This window comes from Pyxicephalus adspersus, chromosome 4, assembly GCF_032062135.1.
Source record: "Pyxicephalus adspersus chromosome 4, UCB_Pads_2.0, whole genome shotgun sequence".
Taxonomy (NCBI): Eukaryota; Metazoa; Chordata; class Amphibia; order Anura; family Pyxicephalidae; genus Pyxicephalus; species Pyxicephalus adspersus.
In genome coordinates this window covers 79,071,826-79,093,811 of record NC_092861.1, presented here as the reverse complement: position 1 = coordinate 79,093,811, position 21,986 = coordinate 79,071,826, and the positions used below count along the sequence as shown (strand labels likewise).

The window sequence follows — 21,986 nt, the reverse complement described above, 5'->3', positions numbered from 1 at the left end:
GTATAGAGTTGTCTGGATGATGCACAAAGACCAATTTTCTACAGGGCTGTACAGGGTATAAATTTTAGTGCAACTTCAGATGATATAAAAACAAGTAGGCTATGTAGACATAGTGCTTACAAGAATTTATTGCTATTGACTGGATAATTTAAGGCAAACTTCTTGTTTAATTAGTGAATTAGGCTGCATGGCTCATCCAGCTTAAACTAGTGATATGCTAACTTGCTAGAGACACTGAAGTTGACAGTGATAGCTGATTTACAGTCACTGATAATTTGTCAATGGCACGTTCCGTGGGTGCTCTATTACAGATGGTAGAAACTTAAGCAAATCAGTCACATCATACAAATCTTTTGTCATATTGCCTACATTCAGATTTCTAATCTAATTAAAGCAAGATATTGTTAAAAAACAAAGAATGAATAAAAACACTAAATATGATTTGTTTCCAAAGTTTAACCTTTTCTCACATTAGTAGCTCACAAGTACCTATCACTATTCTACATATCCATTCCAATGTATCACATTGATAGACAGCAAAGCTCACTTAAGACAACATTTTCAAGCTATTGGGCTGCACATTACAGAATGTGCAAATTATAGGAAAGCAGGTAAAAGTGTTTTACAGAATTTATGTGTTTTAATATCACCATCTGGACTGTTGGCAATAAAACATGTACATACAGACAGACATGGTAATGTAACTGCACCTGCCAGTCTATATGTTCATTGTTTCCCTAGCAATGTATTTTTAAAAAAATGAGTGACAAGTAAAGAACATGTGAATTAATGCTGGAACCCATTTTATCAGGTTTATATACCAGACCTAGCACTACAGGGAGCACTGCTCTCTTGTTGCAGATCCCCTCTCTCCTGCCCACCAGCTCCCTCAGAGCATGTACATTTTGAGAAGTAAAAAAGCTATTCACCTAGTAATAAACAAATGGGAAAAATATCCATCAGAACCCTGAAGCTAAGAAAGCACTTTGGATCCTTCTGACTTGAAATCTCTCCTGACAGGCCATTAGCACATCCTCTCTGAATTGTACCAGGAAGAGCCCCTGTGGATTAAACTGATCTCTGCGGGAAAACAGAAGCAAGTTTACAGTGCATTTCAAAACCTTACTTTCACTTTCTTATTAAGGTCAAGATAAGCATATTCTCAGTCTTCTACTTGCCAGTCTCTGCACAGACATAGATGTTTCCTGTCTCATTAAGGTGCTTATCTGAGCCACTATAATAATTAAAGGTTATTGGTACTAGCAAGTCATGGTGTCAGGAGGCTCATTCAAAGAGCCAGAGTCTGGGTTAGGGATACTGAAATACAAGTTCAGGCCAACTTTTGTGTGTTTGATGGACAGATGTGATGGTCATCACGTGAGTTCTGAGTCATAGAAACACAGACACAGTGAAAGTGATTTGAATCTTCAGAATAGCCAAGTTCTAGTAGAGTAGAGCAGACAATGTCAACCAGGGTTCTGTAGAACCCTAGGGTTCCTCTAAGGGTTTCTATAGGTTCCTTAACCTATGGATGATTGACATCCTATTTCCCATCTCAACACTACTGTAACTCAATAGCATGAAACCAGAGATCATTTAGCCTTTTTGAAGGGCGGCATTTAGAATACCAATGTAAAGGGAATTCCAACTGACCACCTAAGAAATTGGTTTTAGCAGGAGTTCCCTGAGACCTGAAAAGAATGTGAAAGGTTGATGAAGGCTGTTGTAGAGAGTCAGCCCTCTTGTAGAGAGCCACGACTTATTGCCATCATCCCAGTTGAGAAACTGTATTTACACTTCCCAGTGGCTGAAACTGACTATTAAATCACCAAGTGCAAGGCTGCAAAAGTATGTTTTAGGTAAGCAATTTACAAAATTAATTTTATATTTTCAGTCACAGTGGACCATCTTTCAAAAATAATAAGAGATCAATATGTTTAAGACAAACTACCACCAACAATTATAATTTTGAAATATATATGTTGGCAGGATGCCTTGATCCATTTCATCATGTTAGCTAGTGAAAGCTAGTTGTGGCTAGCAAATTACCAGTGTTAAAAACCACAAAAAAATATTTTCAGTGTTATTAATATGTGCAGTGTTATCATTATAGGCTTGTGCAAATCAAGGAAAAGATTGCAGAAAAAAAGGTGCTAGTTGATGCGTGCACAGAAAATAATTCTGCCAGAACAACATGTAAATTGTATTGCTACTTCTGTGAGGTGTGCTGCCAATATATTGTAAATGTTGGTTCTTATTGAATTGTGAAATAGATTTTGTCGACATATACTAAGCCTTACTGCATCTCAGTCCGTGCCTTTTATATCCATAAATTAGGAAAAGGAGACTTTTCTGTCCTGTTGATTTGATTGGCAAGATTGCTAATATTATTATGTAAACTGCATAAAGAAAGGCAAAGGGATTTTGGGCAATGCAGATAATTGTTGTTTAGAAGTACTCAGCGTGAGTTGTAATTCTAAGCAGCACATAGCATACATGGGACTCTTTGTTATCCTTTTGTTAAGGGTAATGTTCCCCAGTGTTCCTGGTATCTGTAAAAGCTATCCAAAATCCATAGATTAATAGTGAGTCTGTATTGCTACTTCTCTTTTCAAAAAATGAATTAAAGGTAAACAATTTATCTATATTTTATCATTTAAAAGCTCACAAATCCTTAAGATTTGTGCAGTAGCCTTGTGATTTTAAAATAAACATCTGGTATTCACACTACACTTTTTGAGTAATTAGGGGTACATTTCATTATAGTAAGATCACTCTGCAAACACTGAATTGCTGTATTAAAGGCAAACTTCACTAACCTTTACTAAAATTCAGATATACATATAAAATACATTTGCCTTTAAAATACATTTGATATTAAAAAAACACTGTCATGTGGCTTTGTGAAAATCTTGAATAAAATATAGCACACTTTTGCAGAACAGTTCTCCTTGCAGCATATATGAAACACCATGTTTAAATTTTTAACTAGACGCTAAGTGAAATCAGAATAAATAAATTAAAGCAAATCTCAGTACAAAATTGCCACAATGAAAACCCTACAAAAAAAATAAGATGTGTTTATTTGGTTATTTGCTCTGACAACTGTTGCCAGTAACATAATAACTTAAAATTAAGTAATGCAAGCTGGAGGATAAGGAGCAATTTCTTAGAAAGCAAAAAAGTCTAAAAGAAAATACTAATAAACACTGTTGAACTGGCTGCTTCAGAAATTGAGAAGCATGAAGTGCACTGCATTGTCCATGGACACCTCTGGCTGCCAAAGTGTAGCTTTCTTTACTTTACATTAAGGCCCTTCTATTTCCCTTCTACTTATGCAAAAAAACTACATCACTGTAGTAAGTGGATAGGGGTAAGGTTAGCGTTTCAACCCATAGAGAGTTCAAGTCGAAGTTCTGCTGCTTGACGTTTGCAATTTTCGTGACCTTATGTGGAAAGTTAAGCAGCCATACTTTAAAGGACACATAATGGCCTTCCTATCCTTTCATCTGCATTTGGAATAGTTAGATTAGCCAATAGCTTTGGTATGTGTCACCCCCAAACTTTAAAGGGGGAAGGGTCACAGGGAGCAACCATATTGTCAGTGTGTACTGAAGCAATGAAAGGCAAGAATAGGAAAAGATAACAACTCTATAGGGAAAGATTAAGGTCAATTAAGAAACAATACTTTTATTCTGTGTGTTTACTAAAATGCCCATTTTAGATTTTTTATATCTTTTACTTTGCTATGGGGTTTCCTATAAATTTTAATGAGCTTTTTTCAAGGCAAAAAGTAGCCAAAAAAGAAGGCGATAAACTGCCCAGTGTTAGAAGAGGGAAAGGATCTCTTTACCACCTCCTGTACCCTGAAAAGGATTAGAGGGTTTGTTATGTGGACATGTGGTAGATTTTGGAAACTCCCTTTAAAAAGTGTTTTAAATTTATGTGCTCTCTGATCAAAGGGAGTGAGAAAATGGGTACAAAAGTACTGCTTACTAATTCCCAGAGGGGACTAAAGAACTAATAACTCTGTGACAAAGTCTTAATTGAAACAAAAATAGTGACACATATAAACCAATTTTACAAAATAAATTTTAAGTCTGCCAACATCATCCAGTGATGTAAATCCATCATCAATCATGTCAACCAATGAATGACAATGTTTACCCATTTCACTGTTGCAAAATGATAGATCATCTGGAGTGCAGTAACAGCCCACAAACTTGGTAAGTATGTGCACGTATTTTATTTAAATTATGGATTTTGCCAGTATGTGTTTAACTACTTTTGCTTTATGGATGGGGGGTACTAATTTACACTTAAAAGAGACTTCCGTATTTCATGATAAGCCTCCCAGGAATCTTACATTCTTTTAATGCAGTGGATGTCTGGAATAGGCTTTCTTCATCAACTATTGGTCCAGTTAAATTTAAGGAGAGTGCACATCTTGTTTTTGTAATTGATTTGTATAATGATGCCACCCAAATCCACATGAAAAATACTCTAATTGTCAATTGGTATTTTCCAAAAATGTTTTGCATTAAATATATTTTTCCTATGTGCCTTCCTTATGCCTTCTTTTGACAGTAGCTTGGTATTAAAAACTATTGCAGTCAATATTGATATTGAATATCAATATCAGAGACTGAAAAATGGCTTGATACAGCATCCAAAGCTAGATACAACACCAGATTTGCCAGCTGTTCATGTTATTTAATGAAGCTGCTAAGGAACATAGCACAGCAGCGATCTGAAACTGCCTGGATAAGCATTGCAGCCAACTACAGCAGCAACTGCACCCAGTTATAAACTGGCAGAGAAAAAAATTTAAAGAGACGAGTAGCTGGTAAAGAACTCTTACAAAAGTGTTGTGTGGATATTTTGCCAAAAGTGCACCTGTGAACTGCTATGCACTTTTAACATATTTACATATTCTTAAACTGTGATTAGGCAATTTCTAGGAACTACTTTATTTTATTTTCTCTTTAGACTGGGATTTCTTTGAAAGGGCTTTTTATTTCTGTGAGTTATGTGCAAAAGAACAACTACTGTTTCTGGCAAAAAGGACTTCTACTCTATATGCAGCAGAGACATCTCAAGCAGTGTTATCAGCCATAGCCTCTTCACCTCTGTGAACTACAGAACACCTCTCCCCTATATTATATGACTTGGGAGATGGAGTGGTCATTAGTCCTATCATAATTCCTGTCCTAGGGTGACAATGCTGCTCCTCCATGAATTTAGTACAGTGAGCATTGGCTTCCTATTGCAGGAATTGTCTTACTTGCAGGAAGATATATTGGAGGTGAATTACTAGAGTACTTTATGAATTTTAAACATTTAGGGGTTTATCTATTAAGCTTTAATTATTAGATTACATTTGTATAAAATAATTATACATTTACTAATACTTATCCTAGTATAAAAACAATGTAAAAAAAACTTTAAAGGCCATTAAAAATAAATTATCTAGTTATGCAAGTTAGTCATAAATTAATTGTTGAGTTAACAAACCTATGCTGATGTAGATACTAAATTCACCCTGGGCATCTAACATCAATGACCTCTAGACACAAAAGAGTTATTTATCACAATGTGAAAACCTTCTCATGGAAGAAGTACACAAAACTAAATCATTTGCCAGTTGATAATTGATAAAATTATTTATGTTTTGATGTTATATGCCATTATTGTCTGGCAAGGATGCATACACTCAAAATACAAATTAAACAAAATAGATTAAAGAAGAAAATTAGTGTATTCTATCAAATTAAACAAATTTCTTTATCTGTTGTTAAAATTAGCTTGTAGAGTTTTAGTGTAACATACAATTTTCAAAAATGTGTTTTTTTTTTTAAGATAGAACACAATATTAAAGATTAAATACTATAGGTATACACCGTTTTGAGTTTCAATAAAAATACATGGTAATATTTTACAGAATTGGATTTACACAATTGAAACTAATTGTTCTTGATTTTAGAAATACTTATAGTGCCTCAAATAAAGTAAACTCATTAAGACTAGTGTTTCAATAAATCCAAAAATATAAGAAGCTGAAGGTATAGAAAAGTCTTCACATAAATAAATTAATAAAAATAAAATATGTCATCAGTCAGTAAGACCACTCATCATGTTAAAAGGCCAATAGGGAGGCTTAGGAGTCACAACTGAGTTTTGCACAGAACATCAGCTGATAGTCTCTGGGTCTGTTGTTTATTCTGACAAGCAACTATCACTAAAGAAAATCCCTAGTTATTAATTTTTAATTAAATGCTCAGTTTAAATGGTCAGTATTGTTACAAAAAATTATCCAGGCTTTATCCAATACAAGGATTATAAACGGTGATTTAAGTAATTTGCAGGACTACCCAGCATCACTTGGGTTTAAATTGACCAAATTTTTAAGGTTCTGCCTAAAATAAGAACTGTGCTTAGTGATGCAGCACCAGGCAAAGACTTTCCTTCCTAATGAATGTTTTAGGCAAATGGTAATTTTCTTTGTTTGCTGCAATATGATAACCTATATAACTACATAATTCCAAAAGCAAAGGTAATAAATCCTTTCTCTTTCATTGTTACCTTTCAGTTAACACACTTAACAGTGATCTCTGAAAATTATTGCAGAATTTAGAGAAAATAGAAAACAGAAATAAAGGTTGTTCACTTTGTGTAAATTCAGTTTAAACAGTGAATGCCAGTAAAGGTATTTTACCACAGTGAACACTTAATAAATTAATGTTCACTCTGAACAAAAAAGGAAATATGAATGCAATAAAACTTTTGCTAGTTCATGATTGCTTTATTGAACTCAACTTTTTCCCTTATTAAATAATTTAGTATATATTCAAAACAAACCCCATTGTGTTATGTACCCATTCTAATCATGCCATTTTAAGAAAAGGCTAACTATTTATGTATTCTGTTCTTCCTATAAAGCACATGTATTATGAAAAGGACAAAATATATGAAAGAATATATTAGTTGTAAGCAGTTTTAATCCATAAATGTGTGGAATATTTGTTTTGTTATATTCTTACATGTCCAAAACACAACTGATATAATTAATTTCTGAAAAATTTAAATAAAACTTTAGAAATACAAAGAATATATTAGTATATCATATCTAAAATAATACTAAAAGCAACTCCATCTAAAAAAATTTCTCCAAAGAGGCAGTGTCTGATCTGCTCCACCGCATTTATATGCATGAGACAGGCCAAGCATATTGAAAATCCACCAGTGGACAGACACTATACTCATGTGGCACACTTTGGGATTTTTATATAAACAGCTCCATAGCTGAAACAATAGCCTTCGACCAGCTTCCAGACATATGTAAAGTCCTGACATTCGAGCATACCAACTGCTTAGCCTTAAACTGAGAAATGCATTTAGGTGGAGTTGCTCCTTAAGCTATACCATTAGTAGAATAAAAAGCAAGCATTTACACTGTGCTAAAGTAACAGTCTCGACTTGTTTAAAAGTTATTATTCTTACAAGTAGTTCGCAGTTATTCTTGAAGGCAAGTCTTGGAGTTTCCTTAGCATAGTGTTGCTGGGGGAAATTTTCACCATGTCCATCTTCATCTCTAGCCTGAAGGGAAATATAAGGGCCTATTTAGGGACTTGAGACAATAATACCTACATTCAAAACAAACCAAAAACAAAACAGCAAACAGAAACCAAAACAGTAAACAAAAATATGGTATGTCATACTGCTATAGGAAGACCACTTATACTTTGGTTAGATTGGACATGTCATCATCTTTTATACATCAATACAGAATTTATTGAGCATGCCGTGGGCTTACTGGACAACATGGAACAATGTGCACAAGGCTTCTGGGGACCTTCTGGGCTATTCTGTAAATGTTCCAAAACAATGACAAATGCATCCTGATAGGTTAGTCCTGCATGTGTCACTGTTTTAATAATTGAGTCCCATGTGAAAAACAGAACAACGCATTAACATATTTTTTAGATTTGTCTCCCAAAAGCTTTATTTTCAATCAAAGTAAATCAAATAAGGCATCTGTCAGCAAGGAGTTAACTTCATGCTAATAGGCAATTAAAAATCCCCTATCCCTTAATCCCATATGTAGTTGAACCCTTAGGGTCTGTGCATATGGTTATTATGTGTCCACCTCTAAAATAAAAAAAAAGGAATGCAGATGAGAAAACATACAACAGATCATAATACTGTTTTTGCATCTAAAGTTTTAATGATTAAAAAACATTAAACATATTAATAATTCATAGATAAGTGCGAAAATATTAGGACATCTTGAGATATCTACATTTTTTGTTGTTGAACCTTTTGCATGTCCAATAAATTTAAACTGAGGGAGTAATGCCAGGGCTGTAAAAACACTTTTTTTGTCATCATACCAGGTCAGACATGTCATTTTATTTGATATTAATCACCACTGCAATCTGATAACTACGTATATACATCAAACTTAAACCACAATTCACTTTAATATGATTCAACCAAATCATATTCATTTATGAAATGAGTGTAAATATTTTAGTTAAATGATAACTACAGGTTTTAAACGATTTGCTATGTAAATATTTTTTACTTCAAACTTTCTGTTTGCTTTGGGAATTGTCACTACAAACCCAGGCCAATGTCAATGGTGCTTTTTTTCCATGCAATTTGTTTGTTGTCTGCATTGTAACTGCAGACATGAAGTGTAGTCAAGGAATACATTTTTCTGTATTTAATAGCACCAGTCATAAATGATGATTCTTATGCTCCAATGTTATTACCTAAAATCACAAACTGCTAAAAGTCACTGCAAACTGTGGGGATTAACTATGGGGTAAATAGCATTTCACCAAACACTTATTGCAATTTGTTTTACAAGATAAAGAATCACATTTAATGCTCTGATGGATAGAGCAAAACTTTACAATACAGTATATGAAGAATACAGTATATGCATCATTATCTATGTCTCTTGGCAGTGAAAAAATATTAATCCAAATTAAACAGTTTTCACTCCTTACTGCAGTTATAGTCAAGCTGCAAGCGAGATAAATGCACATGTACATTTACATGTATGATGCTTCCTAGTATGCCTTTTTAAATAAAGAGCTATCTTTTTAAAGCCTCAGTTTTTTTTAATTTTCCCAGTAAAAAAAGAAAAAAGCAACTTGGACTGCAATACTTACCTTTAATCTAGAAATGCCCTCCATAGCAATGTCTTTCTGGAACAAGATGGCCCTAGTATATCATGTTGAACTATGCTCACTGGTACTAAACCCAGAAGACAGAGGACTTACTGTGAGTGCAGTTCATCAATTAACCACCCCTACATACATCACAGAGCTTCCTGCAGGTGTTTGGAACATGGGGTTTGGCTTTACAAGGAAAGAAAAAAGTTAGATAATGACATATGACGACTTGTTTAAATTGTAAATTGTTGCTAGTTGATCTCTGCAAAATCTGCTAGTAAGGTTTACAGATACTGGAGAATGCTTCTGGCAAATAACCAGCCACTGTAGTGAAATTCAGTTAAGCAAAAATATCTGTACTTTTCCCAACTTAACAAATAGGTCTCTACCAAAAGCGACATTGGTTCCAGGTACAACCTCATTTTTATCACTTTGAGATTTTCCTTTATCTTCCTGAAAGTGAAAAGTAATATCTCCTATGGTACACATGCAGAGAATATAACCTGGGAGGATTTTACCCTTCCTTTTAAATCAAAATCTACAGAAATCTAAAAGGTTTGCCTATACTTACACTTTAGGGCATTTAAAATTACCATTCAACCCTACTACATGTTATTTTAGCTTGTCAAAAGCACTGTTCAGTATACCTTCGGTGCATTTGGAGATTTATGCATTAATGCAACCAGTGTCCTAAATTGTAAAATCTTTTTACAAACAATTATGTATATAATATAATATATAGGATATAATGGAGCACAACTAAAACAGAATAGGCAAATTCAAAAAACATGGTATTTTTAGAGGTACTGGCCATTTACAGTTGTTCTACGTACTATATGCTACAGTGTGTTACATAAAATGAAGGTATCTCACCATAGAGTCCTATATCTATTGAATACTAAAAGAGTTGCTCACATTGATGTAAGGTGTTGTAGTGAATTGGAGCATGGCACCACTATACAGAAACTACATTAGCAATGCTTACAGCACACATTATTAATAAAAGAATTCTCCTCCCCCCCATGATACCCAATTCAGTGAGATGAACATAACTTTCATCCTGAAGACATATAGGAAGTTTGTTTTTTAACTAAGCAACCCACAGAATTATATCCTCCCCCTTTTTTTGTTTTGTTTTTTCTCAAAAATATGATATATAAAACATAATGTATGTTCAAAATATATGTATACCCTGCTTTTGTATACTGTGTTATTATACTGCTGGAAGCTCTTGTTACAAAATGTGAGCCTATTTCTTGGGGAAAAAAAAAATATTTGGGTGCAGGATCCATTTTTCGAGACAATGATGCACACTTAACATAACCCTTAAATACAAGTCACATGTAAAAATAGAAAGCACTGAAAAAAAAATCACACTTAGCAGCTAATGTGGCAAAGGAGAAGGGTTGCTGAGATATGCAGAAAAACATATAATAGTAGGAGGTAGAAAACTGTCAACAACATTAAAGCTTCATTAAAATTTCACAGAAAAAATGTATTTCTTGATCATTATGTGTGACACGGCACAACTCGCTTTTATATATATTGTTAATTAGAAAAGCTGCAATTTAAACTGTAGCATTAACTAGGTCAATTAGACACACTGTATGACAGGGATTTTTTTAACATTTTCAATCTGTTTTGCTTTTCATTACAGAATGACGACAGAGATTGTACAGGTGAGTGAGTACGTATTAGCAACCTACTCATTAAAATGTTCACTGCAGTGACATTTGCACTCTGCTCTCCTCTCATTTAATATAACTGTTCTGCCCCTTGCTCGCTCTCTCTCTCTTTTCTACCGCCTAAAAGGAAAAAAATCACAGTCGAGCTGTCTACAGCCCATATGGTTTGCATATCATTATGTATATTCTATTTGCACTGCATTAAAATTATGGATTTCTGAAACATGGCCAACTCATTTAGGAAAAATACCCAAGAGCCAAGGAAAAATAATGAATTGAAAGGATACAATTTTTAAGGGGGTTGGTGGTGGAATCATTTGAGAAGCAGCAGGTAGGGTGAGTGTGCTGTTTACCGCACATGTTCACTATGCCTGGCTCACACAGTTGCCATCACACATCAGTTATTTAGAGATGGAGCAGCAATATTCCTAAAAGCGCAAAGACCCCTGTGACCCACTGAAGCATAGTGTTTTATATTAATCCATCATCCGGTAATCATAAAGCCCATACAGTGACTAGAACCATTAAGTGTATATTCAGGGTATTGTCACACAGTCACTTTGTTCCCTTTGCCCATTGCACAGCCTTTAAATATCCTAAAATGTGCAGGAATTCTAAAACCCTATTGGATGATTACTGATTGTAGCTAAACTACATATACTAAATAAAAAAATAATACATTTATTTGGTTTGCCTTTCTTTTATTGTAATATAAATGTTGGCAAATCCACGTCATCATAGGTTCCATTGACAAAGCTTATACACCAAGAGAAGTGGCAGATGTAGCCAACATGGGGCCTTTGTGCAGACATGACTTAGGGATCTCACTGAACTAACTTGGGGCCCCTTTGGGAGTGCCTGTTAGCTGGGGAGGGTCAAGGACCCTTAGGAAGTGGAACACTTTGCCCCTCATTATGTACGCCCGTGACCACGATAGGTATACTTATGTGTAAAAAAGTGACAAAAAAGTGACAAAAGTCCAATGAGATTTGAAAATACTTTTTCTCAAATATCACAACATTTTTCTTGATTTCTACGCTGTTAGGTATTTTCTTGTAGCCCTGCTTTTTCAGAATTTGTTCTCTAATTCACTAAAGATCACTACACTGATAGTTCATCTTCTGGAAGACTAAATGTATAGTACACACTGCAGAGATTGCTTTGCAGTAAACACAACTAAAATTTATACATATATATAAATTATAGGAAAAATGCATGTTTACCTTAAAAGAATGGTCAGCAAATAGGTGTCTGCAGAATTCACATGATGCCAACAGACATGCAAACATGCAACTCTTTTGTATTGAATGCAACTCTGATGGCTATTGATTGAATCCAGAAACTTTTACAATACCGCTTCCACAATTTAAACTTTTGTCTCACTGGTTACTAAGTTCATGATTAATTTGCTGCATATAAATGTTATAAAACAGGGAACCTTGAAGTGTACTTTCAATATAACTATAGATAATGTATTCACGATTTTGGTCTCTAGTTAGAGCCTGATGTTTAAAGAGTGTAGTGTTAAAAAAAATCCAATAGCAGGAAATCAGCCTTAAATGTATATTATGCAGTTTGAGTTTCAAAATGAATTGCTCTGGGCAAGGTGACAATTTCCTGTTCAACATTTCATACATCAGGCCTTGAAATGCATATTGTACTGAAAATCAGCTTTCAGTATTGATAAGGTAATTTGTGTGCTTTTACATGTTCTGTACTTAATAGTAAACATGTTGTGTTTTGTTTTTTATATCACGGGGCAAGCTCTAGCTTCAGGCTCTATTAGACCGAGCTCACTGGGTTTGGGGGGCTCAAAATAAGCCTTGTAAATGCTCATATCTATTTTTGCATTGTTACTTATTTGTTGCACGTACTATAATGGAATAAAATCTTTGAAGGTAAGGGATCTGTTTCTTTTCTTCCAACTACACTGTATGATTTTCTATGCTTTAGGAGTTTCTGCTGGATGAAATGATAATAGTAGTCTGTTTTACTCAGATGATAAGGCATATGATTGACGGAGGTCAGTAAAGCCTGAAATAACAAATGTGAGTAAACAGCTTATCAGCATGTACATATAATGTTATTGATTATTTCCAATGTTTTTGTCGAATTAATTGTCATCAGAGTCAGCAGAGTATCTTTACTAAAAATATAGCTTAGTCCTTTTTTCCAGTTAAAAAATGTTTACCGTTATTTTATATCATTTGACGCTTATTGTGAATAAATATAGATATCCCATAGTATTCTTGTGTTATGTCTCTTTTATAGCATTCATAGTTGTTAACTTTAAATCATTTGCACAAATACAAGGCAAGGCATCTATTTAAGTCACAAAGAACAGCCAAAATATAAATTAGACCAATGCTTATGCAGGGAAGAATGCACTCTTATACTGCTGGTCAGTGTATTCTGATATTTGTAATCAGTGAAAAATGCCTCCTTACAATTGGTGTTTGTGGGAAGGAAAATTCCCCCATAAATTGTTAACCAGTGGGTTGAAAATGCCCTCTTACACCAAAAATTAGTTGTTTTTTTGTTGTTTTTTTTTTATTGCAAACTACTCAAGCAAAAAAACTAGAAAGACTATAGCTTACAGCGCAACTAAACTGAAAATTAAAAAAAGCATCCCGCAGGAGATGTCCTCGATTGTGTCCCGTGCTGTCCTGGAATCCTCCTTCGTACCGGCTGTAAAAAAGCGCTGGGCACCGCCATCTTTGTCCATCTTCCTGATTGTTCTGGCTGTGTCACCCTATTTTGCACTGCCCATGCTTGAGGTTGGGTAACGTGGCCTGCTTTAAAGGGAAAAAAAATTGCTGATCGGATAGGTCCACTTTACCTATGGATGTGGCAAGGCCTTTGGTACATATGGGAATTCCCCCATTGGTTGTCTTACAAATATTTTTGGGCCCGGTACATTTGTCAAAGGACCAAATTTTGCAGCACCTGCATTGTATGAAGTTGAATCACATGAAATGCATGTTGCAGAAAAGGGTTATGTGACCTTCTTACCTTCTTCTTTAGCTACATATTTATGAGTTTTTTAAAACAGGCAAAGTATAACTATAGACTCTTATCATCCTCTACAAAATCTGACCTTTGATCTTGTGCAGGTTGTGTCTGCTTGTACTACATTATGATGAAAGTAGTAGTTGCAAAGACTATTAGCATTGCTATTGCTGATTCATAAACACGTAGCTTATCAATCAGCACTTGGACACAGGAAGTCCTAACCACCACTTTCTGAGTCCTCTCCTCCTCCTGTGTCATTGTCAGTATATGTCTATCATTTGCAAACCCTATTTAAAGCACAGTGTTGCGTAATATGTTGGCGTTATATAATTCCTTTTTATTATTATTATTAATAATAATAATAATAATAATAATAATAATAATAGAAATAATAATAATAATAGTTTAGGACTAGTTTGGACTGTCATGCAAGATGTACTAAAGGCAACCACAAACAGCAACCCACACAATTTATCAATATTATTATCTGCTTAAAACCCAGAGTGAATGGCAGACTGTATATCTACTCTCAAAATGTTAGAATACCCTCAACACATAAGCATGGTATATAATTTCAATCAGTTATTATCAATCAATTGTAATAGCACATTGTGTGGCACATCGTGTAAGCATCTCAAGGGAGTCACACTAAAAGGCTAGTTCCTAATTAAGTAAAAAAAATATGTTGCCATACCAACGACCAAAATGACCATAAATTGAGCGGGAACTGTGCTATGAACGTTGTATGGTTGAAAATGGGTGCAACAAATGTATTGTTTATTCAGCACCATGGACAGAGACCACAGGAATATTATTCATAGCGCTCAGTACCATGGACAGTAAAGCACACTGTGTATTCAGCACCATGGACAGAAACCAGATGAACTACTTATTGAATACACATGTCCGAATTGTGATACAAAATTCCTTTGCATAACTGATTCCTTTACATAATGATTAAGATATACTTAAAAGGGTACCTAATGTCAATCACAAAATGATTGCATCTCTCTAAACAGGCTAAAACGGGAGTTAAAAGGTGAAAACAAAAGCTACAGGAAAGTTACAATGGGTAGTCATGAGTTTTTTTCTAAATTGGTTATAGTTAACAGAAATCTGCAACTACCACCTAGATTCTACATGGTTTAGAGCTGTAGTACCTTCATTTCATTAAGGATAAACCCTTTCTGATAATGGGGAAGATGTTGAATATTAACAGCACACAAAATGTATAGCTAAAAATTGTTAGGCAATAACTCAAAGATAGGAGGCATTTTTTATATATTCAGTACGGTTGCTAACAAATGTATGAAAACCAGTTATATATTAAACATCACAACAAATACTGCAAATGCTCACTGCTGTAATATTATTGTAGAAGTAACTATAATCTAGAGAGCCACAGGAATCTAAGATAAAGGTTTTTTTCATTTTCAACCAATAATTTACATATTTTCGTAATGCAGTCATCACTAGAATCCTGTAACTCATCAATGCAGTCACAACAAACTAAAATGTATTTGATTGCACATGATCAATATTTTCCACACAATCAGCACCCATTGCACTGACATTAAATAAACTTTAATATAAATAGTCTTTAACATATGCAATCACAAAGAAATCACATTAAAAAACAATTTTAGAAAAAGGTTTTAAATGTCATATATTATAAGAAGCCTAAAACATGCATACGTCTGAAAAAGCCTGTTCACTTTCTAAATATAATATGTTGGTGGGCTCCCAGAATTTCTGGCAATGTGATGCAGTGGATCACAGTGTGTGGTGAAATGCTTTGCTACAGTTGGCTGCATGCACACATCCTGCATTATCAGACAACACAGCTGTAGCGTGCATAAATTCTCTGCAGGCTCAACACCATGGAAAATGGAAGCAATCATTTCAAATTAAACAAACCTAACTCCGTGACAAGTATGGTGACTGTAGAATAGATATACTTAATATTAGCTTTCTTTATTTACAGAAAAGGCTTGCTATTTCTTTCCAAAAAGCTCTGCATGGATTTAATCACTCAGCAAACACGGTAAGCCTAAAAATGTTTCTCCCACATTTATATTTTTTGTCTTTGTAATTCAGTACCTATTCAGCAAATATATGAGGTCAAATAAAAACATTGCTTGTAGGCTGTGCAAGTCACCAAACAACTAATTAATATTTTAGGAAATAGAATAACATAACCCATTATGACTAGTGGGATGGCTGTGATGACTTGAAATACAACATTCTCATTACCAATGACTCCTGTGACCCTGAAGGATATAACCACTAGATAATGGGATGTGAGTGCTCTTTATATATGTTTATTGTGTTCATTTTCCAAGTCTTTTCAACTGCGGTTTCAGCAGGATAAAGGATAATATGGTTTCTTTTATTCCAGTCAATATAAATGGCTGTATGGACCATTTACACCAGCGTGACAAGGCTGTAGTTTATTTAGACTTATTGCAACCATATACCAGTTAGTGCCCCAGTGAGACTGTGGTAGCTAATGATTGAAGCGTACTTGCCCGAGCATTGCTGTTGCAAGCCATTGGTCTTACAACTAAATAAGTGTGGCATCCATTATATTTACTTGGGTGATTAGAAAAATTAAAAAAAAATATTAAAATCACCCTTCCATACATTGTATCCAATCCAATTTAAACACTTTGCTTTAAAGGTTTTTTTGATTAAGGTCAACATTTCTCCTTACCCCCAATAGATATGTCACAGCCATTGTTACTTCTAGAAACCCTAACACCTGAAATTGTTAAACTGACCAGGTTACTATGTCTCTTGGGCATGCACTAATCATAAAGGTGGAACAGTTAGCTACCCACTGTGATTATTTGCTGCAGGAAATGAACATTTAACTGTAATGAATACAAGTATGAAGACTTTGTGTTATGCATGAAATGGCAGAAAGCAGCAAAATGCTTTTTCCCCCGCATGTGCAGCTGTTCCTTTAAAGTTCTCCATCTATATGACTTAACCATGGTAATGGCTGTCTCCACCACTACTGTACAGTAAAATAGGAGCTTTATTTTTTTATGTTCTATTAATACATCAAACGTACAGTCTTTATTATGCTAGTGCACCCTTCATGTGTTTTTGTATGTTAATAGAGAGATTGACCCAGTTTAAAGCTGGAGCGGCAGGGCCAACAATATTTTTAATCGTTATCTGGGCACTAAGGAGTTTGGGGACAGTTTTTTTTTATTATGCCAGAATGTAGTTCTGCTTGAAATTTTAGCCTAGAGTAACTAAGGCAGCTTACTGGCAAAAAGAAATCTGGGACAGACAGTAGTTTAGACAAGGTAATAGTTAAAAGGGTTTTATAGATCATTGGTTTTAAACAAGGGATATCCAGAGGGTACTTCCAATGAGTTATTCTAATATTGCTTTTGAAAGAGTGTTGTGTGTTTTAAATGTGGATGCGAGTTTGTTACAGAATAAAACAATACATATTTTTAGCAGACCATTTATACACAAAAAAGGGGCAAGCTAATAGATGTGCCCATGTTATACATTTCCTAAGATTTAGAAACTCACACCAAGGGTAAGTATGACACAGGGTAATTGTAATCAAATTTTATAGAACTGATGCAGGTCACAAAAAGACACTAGAGAAGTCAATCAGAAGGCAGCATTAAGATGAACATTATCTATTTATTCTGTATATGTCCAATTTAAACACCTTACTTCATCCTGCCAAGCAGAATAACTTTACAATACACATGTGTCTTTTTAAGAATTCTCACAGATGCTATCAACACTCCTAGAACTATAGTGGCATTTTAATGGTGGATTAGCTAAATATGTTTTAATGTCACCAGCTAAATAATATTGAAAGCAAAGCTACCTTAATATAGCATTATAGTCTCCTTCACGTTATGTCTTTCATGCCCATCTATGATTAATAAATGTCATAATAGGTGTTCCATGAGCCGTAAAAATCGTATTAGGCCTTGTTTTCTCAGTATAACTAATTCATACATGAATAAACACTTTATTTAATGTATTTAATAAATGACTTTGTGTTACTACACCTTTGTGGTATTCAAACAGCATTAGCAGCAGCAAATAAATATCTAGGTAAAGATTTGGTGAGTGAAGCACAGAGATTAGACTAAGTCATCACCCTTCAAGTCCAAGTCGAGTCCCAAGTCATTGACACCAACTCCCAAGTCAGATCTCAAGTCACCAAGAATTCTTCAAGTCCCAAGTCAAGTCACCTCATTTATCCCCATTTGTCCCCATATAGAAACAGAGCTCTGATCCTGTTCTTGAGCACAGAATCGCATTCTATGTCCAGAGTTTTCTTTTCTGACAGCTGAAGGGGTAACACCGCCTTCCTCCCCCCTTCAGTTGTCAGAGGAGACAACTTACAATTCAAGAAAGGCGGGGAGGAAGGTGGTGTTAAAGAAGACTCACTGCTTTCTTCCCCACCTTTCTTGCATTCTAAGTTTTCTCCTCTGACAGCTGGGGGCGGGGGGGGATGTGGCGGAAGGCTGTGTGATGGGGATGAAGCCTTACTGCCTTCATCTCCATCCCCTTCAGCTGTCAGCAGAGGAAGCAAGTCGCGAGTCTAGTTGCAAGTTCTTGGGAAAAAACCCAATTTGAGTTGCAAGTCGTTCATTAGGCGACTTAAGTCGGATTTGAGTTCCAACCTCTGGTGAAGCATGGTTAGATACTCATGTTTTTGATGATCTCTGTGATGGAGAATCACCTCCCTATGTTTACTAGTTGCAATTGTTAGCTAATAAAAAAAAAGGAAAAAACCTAAATTTTTGTATTGCCCCAAAACAAGAGCTGGGGAAATGTTCTACAGTAACAAAGACACCTTCTTCAGGACTGTCTAATAATGTAATCTACTTCCCTTGGGAAATTTTCTTTAAACTTCTTTGCATCCCTGTCACAACAATGGTAAATATACACCAAACTAACCTGGCAGGGCTTCCACCCTTAAAAATGTAGGATTTGCCTGTACATAAACTTTAAATTCTCTTTATCAGCTCTCTGGATACTGAATATTCGGTTACAAGATGTGACACTATCTGGTTTGTGATGCTGGATGGAACCTAAGCTGCAAACTCCACTTTTAATAGAGCATCAGGTGACTTCCAGTGCTATTCATTTGCTTACATAGAATTTTAGTAACCTTATGCATATCATAAGCTAATACAAAAGTTTTAATAAATCATCCGTGTATTATGGTAAATAAATAACACACACACAAATTCATTAAAACAGGTCTAAAAATAATTCAACTACAAAATGTAAAAAGGTGTAAGAATCTAACCTAAAATAAAGTGCACAATACATGTAAAATCAATTTCTTCTGTATGATACTGGACATATGTTGTACCACACCATACATTTACACTAATCAAAATCACAAACATCCCAAAGATCACGTCTCAAAAGTCTATAAGTGGCAGATAATCATCTGAATCAACACTTCTTAAATCTGTGCCAATCTGTGCTATTACCGGGCCATGTCCAACCATTACAGTCATTGAGTATCAGTTTTTTAGCAGTCATTGTGGTCTTATACTGTCAGTATATGCTAGTTCGTTTCCGTCCTTTACTGTCAGTCTGCACATTGGTTTGAATATTTGTAAAGAATAAAAAATATATATACCTTGCAATAAACTATTAAAGTAAAAGAGTTTGCTGAGTTGTACTAAACCACCAAAAGCCGGTCAAAGCTGTCAACTAGAGGTGCCTGCACACATAGGGCTCTACTTATAAAAAAGGGATTCTGACATTGCCTCTAACAATTCCAGGTCTGGTGGGACACATGGACCTGGAAGACATGTGTAATGTATGTTAAAATGGCTATTTGTAGTTGGCATTCAAAGCTGACAGGGTGGCACTCCAGGAGCAATTTTGGGGACAGGGCAGATTGTTGACACCCTTTAACAGCAGCACAAGGGAAATGATCACTAGGTTTTATTGAATTATTGGAATTGCCCCATGGAATCAGGAAGGATTTTTTCCCTATGTTGAAGCAAATACCAGGTTTTTTTGCCTTTCTCTGGATAAACTATGTCCATTGGGTTTTAAATCTAGGGTATGGGTATTTCCCTAAAGGTTGAACTTGATGGACTTGACTTGACCTGACTTACTGGGCCAGATTTATGAAAGCTCTCCAAGGCTGGACAGGATACACTTTCATCAGTGAACCTGGGTGATCCAGTAAACATGGAATGGATCTGGCCCAGAATTGAAATCCATTCCATTTTTGCTGGATCACCCAGGTTCACTGATGAAAGTGTATCCTCCCCAGCCTTGGAGAGCTTTCATAAATCTGGCCCACTATGTAACTATAAAACTAGATTTCAGATCATTGAAAACTTTTGAAACTAGAACACCATGTTTAAGTTTGTGAGACTTTAGTGAAAGAGTTTATTACACTCCTAATAATTTACAGAGGACAATACAATGTGTACAACTAACACATTATAAAGCACATATAGCTGTAGTAGCAAAAAGGCACATCACAGCACCACATGGAAAAATACATACCATAGTTAGTAGAGTCTGTGAATATCATCTGAGGAAACATTTGGCGTTTAGGAGAGATTCTGTTTTGTTAATGTAAAATAATATCAGTCTTTTATACAAAAAGAGAAGTACACACATCTGTGTGGCCAATGGTTTTTGCAGCAATTCCAAAAGAAAAATGACACTTTATCAGTTCATGTTTGCCTCCAGCATGCAATGTATTTTGTTATGAGACCAGATTTTTTTCTCCTACTGAAGCATCTGTGCTTGTGTGTTGCCAGGTGTATGCATCCCTTTGGTGGCTAGCCAGGCCCAGTTAACCCTACCGGGTGCTGATTTGGCTGGAGCGTTATAAATGCAATAAGGTAAGATAAGATAGAGCCATACAGCTTGCTATCATGTACTGAATATATTAATGATTTAAAGTGCAATGGCATGCAAAGCCAGGTGCTTACAAAATCTAGACAGAGCTTAGATGGTTCAACAAACAACATGAAAAACCTACAGCAATTCAAATATATAGGCTGATTCACTAAATGATAATTTTCCCACAATAAATTGAGTTTTTATTTACTTGAATTAGCCATTCATTTGCAGATGATATAGTATTCTGGAAATTGCTTTTTACATAATTGAATAAATTAAGTAAATAGTCACTCAATTGTGTGCAGATTTCATCCCCCCTCAAGTACAGCAGCCTGATAGCTACAACTCAATACAAGAGTAAATAGAAAAGTTATATATATATATATATAAAATGACATTTGATTTAGGATTGTAGTTTGGATCTCTGGCTGCTGGGGCTATCCTGCTGCTGTGGGGCTTGAATATTAAATACGCAGGCTTATTTAAGCTATACAAAAAGTGCACGTTAGTGTACCCAGAACCTGTAATTTAGGCCAATTCTGTGTACCCAAAATGACCAATAAAATAATTCATGTATTGATTTGACTTCAGCAAGTTGGCATAAATTCTGATTGATTGCTGAGGGTTACTGTATTTAATACTCAGTGCTTTGTTCTATTTACCACAAGGTTGTGTGTACTACCAACACAAATTACACAGCTTTATTCCTACTTATAATTGTTGCATTGCCAGGTTTCAGCAAGGTGTAAAGAACTTAAGAATTTACCATTAACAAGTCAATTTAGTTAAATAAACATTTATAATAGAGAGTGTAAGTACAAAACACCTGCAATTAAATGTCACTGAATTCCCACTTCCTTTTATAAGAATGTATTGATGAATTATCTCGGCACTCAAATGATATGTCTGCCATTCTAGGGGCTACCTTTTAATTTTTAGTTTGAGTCAGTGTTTCCAGCCTTTACTCACAGCTGACTGAGCAGGAGATGAGAGAAATCAATTCAAGGAACAATCTGCAAAGATCTCTAGAGTAAATCCAATCCATACCCAAACAACAGACTCTACTTGATAGACTGTGTCAAAACAAACCAGGAGGAAAATTAAGTGCAAGGGCAAATTTGGAGATAACTTTGCCAGCATTTTGATGTTGAGATGGAAACATTCTTGTAACGAAACTGTTTTTGTAGCTGGATACATAATATTAATAATTTACCAAACTTTTCTAGCCTGC

General features: G+C 35.0%; 1 protein-coding gene across 1 annotated transcript in view; it reads right to left on the bottom strand.

Moving 5' to 3' along the window:
* SOBP (sine oculis binding protein homolog) overlaps window positions 1-21,986 on the bottom strand; it is a 91,674-nt gene that overhangs the window by 17,144 nt on the left and 52,544 nt on the right. Inside the window, exon 5 of the mRNA XM_072408723.1 lies at window positions 7,501-7,596. Within this exon, the coding sequence (XP_072264824.1) occupies window positions 7,501-7,596 (96 nt within the window). The remainder of the gene's footprint in view (window positions 1-7,500; window positions 7,597-21,986) is intronic.